General features: G+C 35.4%; 1 protein-coding gene across 5 annotated transcripts in view; it reads left to right on the top strand.

Annotated features, from left to right (window-relative positions):
* Nucleotides 1-6,681: 6,681 nt before the first annotated feature.
* The window catches only part of LOC123320012 (homeobox protein cut), a 77,582-nt gene continuing 72,159 nt past the window's right edge, over nt 6,682-12,104 (top strand). For 4 of the 5 annotated variants that reach the window (XM_044907144.1, XM_044907145.1, XM_044907147.1 and 1 more), the window contains exon 1: nt 6,682-7,210. In XM_044907144.1, coding sequence (XP_044763079.1) covers nt 7,088-7,210 — 123 coding nt within the window. In that variant the 5' untranslated portion in view covers nt 6,682-7,087. Of the gene's footprint in view, nt 7,211-9,246; nt 9,354-12,104 lie in introns of those variants that run through there. The other variant, XM_044907148.1, reaches the window with a different exon arrangement.

The raw sequence follows: 12,104 nt of genomic DNA on the forward strand, positions 1-12,104 counted from the left end.
ATCAAAAACAATAAAGAATTAAAGTATTACGACAGGACTAAACGGCAGAAAACCTAGCTAGGATGTTTAATAACGCGAATTAAAAATAGATAAGTTAAAGTTGCGTTGAGGCGATTCTCCAGAAACTGACGATTGCGATTCAACAATAACGATTTCAATTGTTGGCTTTTAGAGTAATCGCCTATCGCCTATTCAGATCTCGTTCTTCGTTGGAACAATGATTGAAGATCGCCGGACGTTTTATCTGGGGTTATCTGATCGGGACGCTAATGGAGAAAGTCAGTTGAATTACAGGGGGGGATCGAAAAATATTCCCGGTAAGTATCAAATTTTCAATAAATCAATTACATCGTTCCATCATGTCTGGAACGAACCTGGAATATCATCATCAATAGGGAATACTCCTTCTGACCAAAATGATGTATTTTTTATGAAATATCTTTGAAACGTCTCATTTTGAAATAACCATTTCAACCGTTTCCCAGAAAAAAATATTTTAAGTACTCAAAAATGAAAAATAAAAATGGTTATTTAAAATTTAAAGCGTTTCGTTTCTATTACACAAGTTGGCAACGTCGACTGAAATATGCGTTGATAATAAAGGACAACAAATACACTATCTTGATGAGATGGACAAAGATGGTTATCTATGAAGTCTGCGACGAGCGAGGAAGGTCGTAAAATTTTATAGGATTTTTATGGCTATTGAGGCTCGCCAGTGAGTGCGCGCCTTATGATGGCTGCACATCAACAACTGTTATTTTATAAACAAGCCTTTTTTTATTTTCTAGTAGGAGCTGTTGCCAAATCGTAAACTTGAAACGAAGCGATTTAAATTTTAGAACCTCATATTTGAAGAATGATTTGAATAGTTTTCGCGGTGCATTTGGAAAATTCATGAATGAAACTCATAATTATTCAGTTTAAACTTGCATATGCTGTGATAACCCAAATTGAGGAGAATTCCCCATTACTGGTGGAATTGGGTAATTTTTGTTGATTTTTTGCCCTCAGAATCATAATCATTAATGTTAGCTAAATGCAGGGAATCCCAGTATTAATGGGAATAAATTTGGAAATAGGTTCAGAACCTTAGAATAAGACGAAAAGTTTCCATGTAGGTATGTCTGGAAACGAGTTACGTTGCTTCAAAGATGAAGACTTGGTAAATGTTTTCAACGTAGGAACAAGATGAACAAATGAAATTTTGCAGAGGTATTCTTCAAATGAAAAGATATCTGAAACAAATTTTCTCTTATCCCTCATAGTTAGAGAGGGGTGAAAGGTGAAATCTACAACCCTTTTTGATTTTCCACCATAACTTTTCACAGGCTTCGAATGTCATCATTAAATAATGCAGTGAAAAGGCAATTTCATTAGTTTTTGTCGTAAAATGGTAGTATTTCCGTAAAATTAAAATATATCCTGTGCTTCTTTCGTTGTTTATGATCGACAGTTTGTGATTTCGAATGTTACAGTTTGACCAACAGCATAGTATTAACGATTAACTTCGTTGAATGTACTCGATTTGTGCACAAATTATGCCAAGGATATAATTTATTCTTTTACGGAAACAGTTGAAAGGCAATAAAGTTTCCAGAAAAAAAGTCATTTCAATACGTATACTTGATGAGCCTGAATGAATAGATATGGTGGAAAATAAAAAAGGGTTGCAGATTTCACCTTTCTGTGGGGAATCGGTGAAAAATTGAGATCTAGACGCATCTCTATTTGAAAAATACCACTGCAAAATTTCATTCGTTCATCTCTGTTCCTCCTCCTTCTTGAATAAATCCAGAATCAAGTCGTCATCTTTTAGGCAACGTAACTTTTCAACGGAGCATAGCTCCATACAAACTTTTCGTGTTATTTTTAGGTACTGAAGCTATATCCTAATTTATTCCCAATTATCCTTGGAAACCCTATTCAGGGTGAGTCTTTTACTGGTACAAAAATTTCAACAGTAGACACTTTTCTCCCTTAACATTTTTTCCGAACCGGCACGGTTTAAAAGATACAGGCTGTTGAAAAAAAAATACAAAAATGTTATTTTTAGTTCACACACGGTTTCATCGAATGAAATGAATTTCGAAATATAGTTTTTGATTTACTTGATGAATATTTTTCGAACACAAGATATCATCCACGTCTTTCAGTTTTTTCTGTATTTATATAGCATAAAAAAACCAAAAATTCAAAGAACCTAACTCTTGAAACTAAGTTGGACGCTATCTAATGAATATTTGAACGTTTTGTAATGTAAAAGTATTCTTCATATTTTCTCGTATACTGCACCGTTTTCGAGTAATTTGATGTTCAAAAACTAAAACGTGTCTGTGAAATTTGAAAAATTGTGTCTATTGTTGTTGAATATAACTCTGTTTAAGAGATCCACGGATGTGTAGTGTCACAGATTTGGCTAGTTATTCCGAAGCTAATTTTGTCTTTCCAGGGGTGGCACAGCTCATTATGAAAACTTGAAATGGCCTTATATTTATATCAGGGCTAAATTGGAAAAAATGGTATAGGAAAAAAGTGTTTCTTTTGACCGCAAGAATATACTGTTAAAATATTTGTACGAATCAAAAACTCACCCTGTATATTAATGCCTGTTTGCACCGAGTTGTTTAAGACAGGCTCAACGTTAAGTTATACTTATTTCAATGATTGCTATCTCAAATCATGAGTCTGTTCTCATGAAAAAACTATGTATGGTAGGCGATAATAATTATTGGATGTCGAATTTATCACATCTAGAGTGCAAAGAAGAGAAAATTTTCAACAACTAATAGAGTTTGATAAGGAGCTTACGCCTCAAGAGAAATATCCTCAAGAGAATCGATAAAAGTTACATAAATACTCCCGCACACGGCCCACCCAGTATTTTGTGACAACAAGTCCAAAATCGACAAAAAATCTCTTGACTCACGCACATACAAATGGCCATTCGACTGAAACCATCGAAACTAACAACAACAAAAACAATCAGCCATAACCTCTCTCCCAAAATCTCAATATAACCCGCCTCTCTTCTCTCGATCTCTTAATCGAAAACGAAAGGGAATTCGCCAAATTAACATGCTCGTAACTACGACGTGTCGGAACATCATCTTGTGGCCACAAAGTCGTTCAAGTTCAGTATGTGCCGAAGTTTAGCTCTACTACGCTACGAGACATCGTCGGGCTTACCTGAAACCCGATGCAAAGAGAGAGACTGCACACACATCGACCTGCACCTAGTCAGAATCGTCGTCTTTTATGGATGGGGTGTCGAGGTAGTTTCGGGGGCTCGTACGAAGTTATCGCGAATTTCGTAGTGACGAAGATCTTCAACGATGAATAATTATTTTATGACGACTGTACTCCGTTTGATTTGAAACGTTCGGGATTGAAAGTTAAGATTTTTTTTAGACACATAAAATTAAGATAGGTTAAACTGACCTAGGGGCTGAGCATCCCCAAAAATTTTCCCAATGTTTCCAAAAATACACGACCGATTTTTTTGGAAATTGATACTTCCACGCCTTCTAATTACTCTCTGACGGTTCTTGCGAAAGTTGAGCGTCTCTTTTGGGAATTGTTTCTGAGAAAAATAATGTTTCATTCATATTTCATCTTCTAGTGTTGCAATCTGCGTGATATTCTGCACAACGCTTGGATTTAGCGGATTATGTCCTTTAACCCACCCCTATCCTGGGAATTTCACTTCCCTAGGTCTTTTTCTATATCAGTTACTGTGATTTTGAACAGAAATTATTACAATTGGTAAAATAGTGATGCTTCTATTTTCGTTCCTGAGAAGATGTGCGAAAAATGGTGTTTGTACCATTCGTTGAAACATTTTTGTCACGGGTTTAGAATTTCCTCCATCAATAGTAGTGAAAGATAAAGTGATTTACGCTATGTTTTTAACAACGAACATTTTCCTGATATTTTTAACTCAAAGGCAAAAAAAATGTGTTAATTATCCAGAAAGAATGTTAATGTTTCATATGTATGTACGTTGATAGATATGAAATAAGAAGAAAAAGAAAAATATACTGGATAATTACGAAATTTGATTCATCAACAAATATTCATCTTGAAAAAAAGAAAAAAAGACTAAATTTATATGGGATACTGGGAGTTAAAAAAGCATAACTTTACATTTTCTCCTATTCTCCTTATGAAATGAGTTTCGAAAAAGGGCGAAGTTTATTTTATATTACATATTCTTCATTCGAGAAACCCAGAGTTGAAAAATATTCAAGCTGTGAAGGAGGCCCGAATTTTTCAGAAAATCCATATCCATTCATTCCTCCGTTTCGAATTACCCAGTCGAAAGTGCCTAATTGAAGTCTCATCATTAATTCTCACTGGTGAACCACGGCAAACAAGAGTAAATAAGGCAGATGTTGCATGTCTCGGACGTCTCTCCACATTTTCTTGCTAATTTACATAACAACCCTTCACCTTTACGCTCTCAATATTCAACGAACTTATCAACCGTGTATCGTAAGAAACAGAAGCCTGCATTATACAAGGTGGTCCAGAATTATATAGGTACTGATGGCACGTCTAAAAATAATGGTCTTCTTTGTATAATTTTTTTTTCTGAAACTTCACAATATGGGAGACACCACCCTTTGAAAGAGTGAATTGAAAACCTTATTTTTACGAATATCTTCCAAAGGGAGTTATCATCTACATTCTATCTTTTACGGATATTGGGTAGTTTTGAAGGGGAAGTAAGGGTTAAGAAGTCATATTTCAATTATCGAAATGAATATTTTGAACCATTTTTCCCTCAAACTGATTGATTCAAATAATTTGTAAAATTCCCTTACCCTCCAGAACTTCAGTGTATTCATAAGGGATAAGGTCTTATAATCACTCAAAATTAGAACTTTCATGTATACACTGAAATTTATTACTAGAACAGTAGAATATTTATCACGTTTAGAGCTACGATGATTTTTCTGTGATATACGCGTGTCGAAAGATGGGGTCAGTTAAAATTCGTCAAGACCTAAAGGAATTTATTACTACATAAACAAAAAATATAACGTGGCACCTTCGTAAACCAATATACGTAAATTCAGTAAATAGATTGAATTGAAGCGAACTAGGAATTCTTTTAATTCAAGATTAATTTTCTTTCGTTCTCTACAAAATGAAATTGTCTCTTCGATTTAAAATATATATTTCATTCTACTCCGATCAGATTTTATATATTTTATATGAACGCAGTCGTTAGTGAATTCTAGAGAACTGGTGAGGATAAAAAGGACGTTTTTATATTAATAATACAAATTTTTTTATTCTTGGTGAGTATTCGAAATGAAATATTTTTTTCGAATAAATTATTGACCCACAAATTTCTTGAAGGAAATCGATAGGTAATTTGAGAAGAGCGCAGTAATAAATTATAAGGAAAAAACTTAGCGACAAGCTGAAAATTATCGAAAATGCTTCCTCAAAGTTAACAGCCTTTCAAAAAAAAATCAAAAGAATCGATTATATCTCTAGAATAATCAGTACATATACATACAATTCCAAAAATATTCGAATCCTTGTACAAAAACCCTGCTCAAATATGTATCTGGAATTAGCTGAAATGTATTTTCAAAATAATTTTGCATGAAATGAAATTATGCTCAATATGAATGAAAGTTTTCGTATACTTATAGATATAACTAATTTCAGTTCACTCAGTTTTGGTAAATATTTGACAGTACCTATTCATAAATATTTCACGAAATTTCTTCAATTTTACTTATGTTCACTCGAATAATTTAAGATTGGATAAGAATAATTCTACACCCTTTCACCCTTAGGAATTTTCTCACACATAGAATGAATAAAACAATTTTTATCTTAATTTTTGATAAATAGATTTGATGACAGCTATAAATATCAATTTACCCCATATTTCATTTTAAATACTTATTCAAACTTATATGAAGGGATGAAGTTATCATTTCCCTACCCAATAATTTGACAGAAAATTCGACAGAGACACTTCATCGTATTTTGCAGAGTCCCAAAAAAAAACCAAATTCCTTCGGTGAACGGAGAAAAGATGGAAATTTATACAACTCCCAAACCTTGCCGAAAAAAAAATCCCAATCTGAATTTCCAATTTCCGACATCATAAAACCGAAACGGACGAAACTCAAACACGTCGTCGACCGCCCAACGCTGCCTACGAGAGAAAAAAAAAAACAAGAGAGAGAAGAGTCCTCGAAGTAGACTTTACCAACTTTCCGACAACAATCGAAAGTTTTTTCAACCCCAACAGCACATCACACGTCCCCCCGTGTATCCGCAAAGAAAATACGGAGCGCCGAGCCATGCGCAGCGCCCTCCCGATATATCAGTCACTAGAAAAACCCTTACGGAGTGATAGAAGGGGTACACGGGAATACGGCGCATAGATATCCTTCGATTTTTAAGTAAAAAGAATATCTCTTTACTTGTGCCTCAGTATTGGTCCCAGTATATGCTTCACACGTTAGACGAGGACGGATATGCGACAATTGGCGAGTGGGACCGGGACGGAGATAGGGATCGTTCGCGAAAGACGCGGCAGAGGACGCCACCTACCAACTAGATAGGCGGAGCTTGCGGGAAAACAGAAGACGGCGCGACAAGGACGGAACAACAGGCTACTTCGATGCAGTATGCATGCTATATCCATGACTCAGTATTGGGGTAACTACCTCGACAGATACACGTGATCCTCGTAAGGGTGCAACACCTATCTGTTCAATCCGGAATGACGATAACAGGTGAACGGTGTTAGTGTTTACGTTTAGTGCTTCCGTAAATGACACTGCGGATCCGTAACCACCCCGATCTGCCACCCCCAGTGATAGGTGTACCGAATAGATCTGACGACAAAACTAGATTCTTCGAGTGCGTTGGAAATCAGAGAAGAGTGGCGGTGGTGTTTCGACGGATGTATGCGATCTGACAAAAAGATGTCGGGACGTTTCGTTGGTGACTGTTCGGTTGAGTGACTTGTTCAAAAGTTCTTGTTTTTATTTTTTTCGGAAACCGTGTTACGTTCAAGCGTACCGTCGTGGCTGACATAGAAGAATTTCGTATGCAGCCTTCGGCTACTGCTTCCATACCACCTTCTGGTGAGATGGACCTCCAATCCATGCAGTCCATGGACTGGCTCTTCAAGAAGGAGAGGATTTATCTGCTGGCACAGTTCTGGCAACAGGTTAGTGTGATTTTCGCCAGTTAGGGTTCGAATCGCGCCCCATACCGCTAAATCCGGCTCGAAGGACCAAAAAGTGAAAAATCGACGTAGACGCGGAGTTTTGAAGATCTCGAGGTTTACGAAGATTACTCGTCGGTCAGAATGTAACCCAGTGACATTCCCGTGAAATTCCGGAAAAATCAAGATCGGTATCGGAAAAGTCCACCGTCGACCCGGGAATTCATCGAACGATCAAGAAATTGAATGAGAAAAGTTCAATGGCAACATTTATTCGGATGTTAAAAATGAGGAGTTCATGTTAGACAATTCAACATTATGATCCGGTTCGAAGGACCAAAATCTGACTAAGTCCGTTACTCCGTACAAGAACGCTTTTCGGAAATATATCCGAAATTTGACGTTTATACGAAGGAAATTATCTGCAAATTATCGTTCATATCAGTGAAAAATTCAGTTGTTCGAATACGTATGTGAATGCAACTGCGGGTGTCCAACTGAGAAATTTATTGAATGAAAAAATTGCGGATAATTTCGAATTAACTTTTTCGGATTGAAAATCTCTTAAAGATTCGATTCGAAAAATTTCGAGCTTTTTCGATTATATATTATGACAAGTACGAAAAACAAGATGGAATGAAAACATTTCGAGCATCTGATGGAAATTTAGTTAAGTTCCAAAGTATTACAAGAAATTTTTCGAAAATTAGAAAATTTTTCTGCTTGTTGAATCTGACTCTAAAGATTTTATTTATATTCAGTATTTACCTTTACGTGAAAATGACGAAATGTTGAAAATTCTCAATTCCGCGTAAGTAACTGAAATTAATTCAAAAAATAAAGTGAAAATATTCGTTGATCGAAAATGGAAATCACAAAAGTAACTGAGAGTGTAATAAATAAGATCGAATTAATTTTTTATCAACGTTAACGACGAATATTTAGAAAGTCAGTCAGTGCCCCAAAAGAATTTGCTATTTTCGTCAACTTCATAATACATCCTAGCAAATATTCAAAATATTATGAAATTTGAAAAACTAAATATCGTTAATAATCTGAAAAATATTTGGATGATTTTAAGTATCGACCAAGTGACAATTCAGTTTTTTTCCTAGGTTTGCCAATATGTAATTTAATTATCCAAAATTCATCTAACGTTCGAAAAGAGTGAAATGATTTTTCATGAATGATTATAGCGAAACTAGTGTAAAATCCGAATTCAGAAAATAAATCGCTCTTGATGTGAAAAAGGATCCAATTTTTAAATGAAATCGTAAAAAGTACTAGGAAAATTCGAAAGAGAAAAGATAAAAGGAATTTTAAATTTTTGGCTTTATTTTTCTCATTTGAAAAATCCTATCCATAAACAAAAACATTTATCTATTGACAATTTTAATGACTCTGTCTATACTTCTAAATTTACTTTCAATTCATTGAAACGAAAATCATCGATAACTCTCGAAATTTCAACGTCAAATAACAAAATTTAAATGATGGAAAATTCGAAAAATACCGTGAATAAAATCTACAATTCAAAAACTACAAAGTGGAAAGTACAAAATATTGTGGTAAATACTTTCAACAACTAAGTTAGCGCACGCATTTTCCCATGATGATCTGAAAATAGACCACATAAAATGGACCCATTCAATCATTCTCGGGTTATAATGTTGGATTATGGTAATGCAATTTACAGACTGCACGGGGAATTAGAAGCTTGGTGCATCAATCACTTGCTCGGAAAAACGTTTAGAATATAATCGTGAATTAATTTTCAACATCTAATATATATTTTCCATATATGAGAATAACGGAAACGTAACGATAAGAAAATTGAAACGTGATGCAACGCGATAATTAGGAATGATCACACATCCTATGGAAAATCCGCAGACAACGGGAAAATCGCGAAAAAACGTTTCCAAATAGGAAAAATCGAAAAAAAAAGATAAATAAAACGCGGATGTTATAAAATCTTTCGGTTGAATAAATGACCAAAAACGTTTGGCCGGAGTTTCGCAATTGTGAAGATATAAACGTCTATCATCATCGATAATCCTTGGTTTTAATCAGTATTGTCGACGGTTGTAACAGTGAGCGTTTCTCCCTTTCTCGAAACTTGGAAAAACTCCAGTTATGTTTTACAGTAAGTCGAAAAACATGTTCGCACATTAAATTTCGCAATATTAATTCCCGATTTTATACCTCTCGATCGCACTCGATAATAACGATCGTTAAAATAACGACGCGGACAATTTAAACTTTCCATCGAAATTACGAATAAAAATCCACCATTAAAATTTGTCGAAATTTTATCGACGCCATCCGAATTTTTCCCGGAATCGAGAGCAACACAAAAGATTTTCGACCAATTACCAAAGGGGGGGTTATTAAAAATTCGTGGAAAAATCGAGGGGGCCGTAAAAAATTAACGTCTCGATATAATGAGAATAATTGACGTTTATACGTTTCGAGATTTACGACAGGTGAGGCGAAAAATATGACATTTCGGTTCTCATCGCGGTAATGATGATTTTAAAAAAGATTCCAATCAAGGTGAATGATACGCGATCGACCCATCAATAGCTCGTCAGGACCAAGGTTGACGTGATTATTGCGAATCTGTAACTTTATATCCAGATTGTTATTTGTGTCTCGAATTCGAAACAATTTCCGACCTTGGTGTTCCGTCGTTAATTAATTCCCGAAAAATTGAAGGAAAATCCAACAGAAACCGAATAAAAACGTTGACGTACCTCGGTAACAAACGATAAATTCGGCGACATCGAAAAGGCCGTTTTCCCCGGCGTAAAACAGCATGGCTGCAATATAAACAGTCGATAATCGTCAAGGATATGACCGTATTCAACGTAGGCGAAAATTGGCAAAATGTCCAACGACACAAGTTAAAATTCACTGTTATGGCACTTCTGCGACCGTTTTTATCATATTAAGAATCTCTAATTTATTCAAGGCGAGACTGGTTCCCGTGGATATTAAAATCCTTAATTCTAATTTATCGACAATCGATATCAATAAAGAGATGCACGTTGAAAGTCATCTTTTTTGTGCGGGTTATTTACGGGCCGTTTCGGATTACCTGTATATGATCGTTGGGCCCATTCCCGGACGGTTTTTATCTGGGATCATCGGTTTGTATCGGGTATAAATTCGTCAAATTGACGGATAAGAGCATTCGCGCGTATTCCAAGCTTCACCATCAGCAAGACGTAAAAAATGAGAACAACGTGGCCGCGTCACGCAATTTCAAAGTTCCGAATCGTCGTTTAAGGCCAACCTGCGACCCAAACTGCGATGTAAATAGGGGATCACGTGGCGCGGACTTTCCCGCTTAGTTCGCCGCATCGCCGCAGGGGTTGGTGGCGGCGCCACCTGCCGGCCTCGCGTCCTCCGTCACTCGCCAGGCGATAGCAGCGATCCCGAGCAGGAAAGGGAGAGTCACTCTCGTTGACGAGCTCCTAGAGGAACCTGCCTCGGATTTTCCCGAGAAAAAAACACACAAAACTCCAATTACAACTACCAAGTTGCAATTTTGACTCTGTCCATGTGGAATTCTCTTCAACGACCAAGAAATCGAAACCTAACTCCGAAGGTTGCGGAAAAAATGATCACAGAATGAATTTTTGACGTCGTCACCAAGTCAATGAAATTTCTCGGACATCGAGCGTATTTTTCCCCTACTTCCGATGTCGTTAGAGGAATACTGCAGGATTCATCGAAAAGAGAGGGTGTAATCCACGGAAGGGTTGTATTTATTGGGGATATTTCTCATATGTGTTTGGCCCGTCTAATATTTCAGACATCTATAGTACGGATCAGGATCGGCAGGGTGCGGCATATTTACGGAAAAGAAATCTTCAACATTGCGAAAGTTTATTTTTAATTGTTTAAGTTCACAATTAATCCAAATTAGTAGCAATATCAAATCAATAAATATTTAGTCGTGAATTATTCCATATAAATTTTAATCCTGAAAACTATACAGGGTGAGTTTTTGACTCGTATCAATATTTTAACAGTAGATTATGCAGGTCTAAAGAAACACTTTTTTCCCATACCTTTTTTTTCGTTTCGTCTCTGATAAAAAGATATATAGTCATTTCAAAGTTTCATAATGAGCTGTGCCTCCCCTGGAAAAACAAAATTACCTTCAGAATAACACGCTAAATCTGTGACTCTATACATCTGTGGATCTTTTAAACAGAGTTGTATTCAGCCAAAATAACCAATTTTTCAAATTTCACACGCACTTCAATTTTTGAAGATCAAATTACTAGAAAACGGCGCATTAAACGAGAAATTATAAAAAAAAACTTTTATTTTACAAAGCGTTCAAATATTCATCAGATAGTTACCAACATAGTTTAAAGAGTTGGGTTCTTTAAATTTTTGGTATTTTTATGGTACATACTGGTCATAATGAGAAAACTGGAAGACGTGGGTTATATCTTGTGTTAAAAAAAGATTCATCGAATAAATGAAAAACTATATTCCGAAATTCATTTCATTCGATAAAACCGTTTGTAAATAAAAAAATAAAAGTGAAAATAACTTTTTTTTTATAGTTTTTTAACAGCCTGTATCTTTTAAACCGAGCCGAATTGGAAAAAATGGTATAGGAAAAAAGTGTTTCTTTTGACCTCAAGAATCCACTGTTAAAATATCTTTACGAGTCAAAAACTCACCCTGTATATGCTTACTAATTTTTTGATATTTATTCTTCATTCTTTATTATTATTTCTTTTCGATTTCACTTTTATGATGAGGTTTGTAAGGGTTTGTTGATTTTCTGCTCATTTTCTTATTATCTATTATTATATTATATTATATATATATTAATCAAAACGGCAACATTTTCGCAATATCGATCAGTTCC

Source organism: Coccinella septempunctata, chromosome 9 (assembly GCF_907165205.1).
Source record: "Coccinella septempunctata chromosome 9, icCocSept1.1, whole genome shotgun sequence".
NCBI lineage: Eukaryota > Metazoa > Arthropoda > Insecta > Coleoptera > Coccinellidae > Coccinella > Coccinella septempunctata.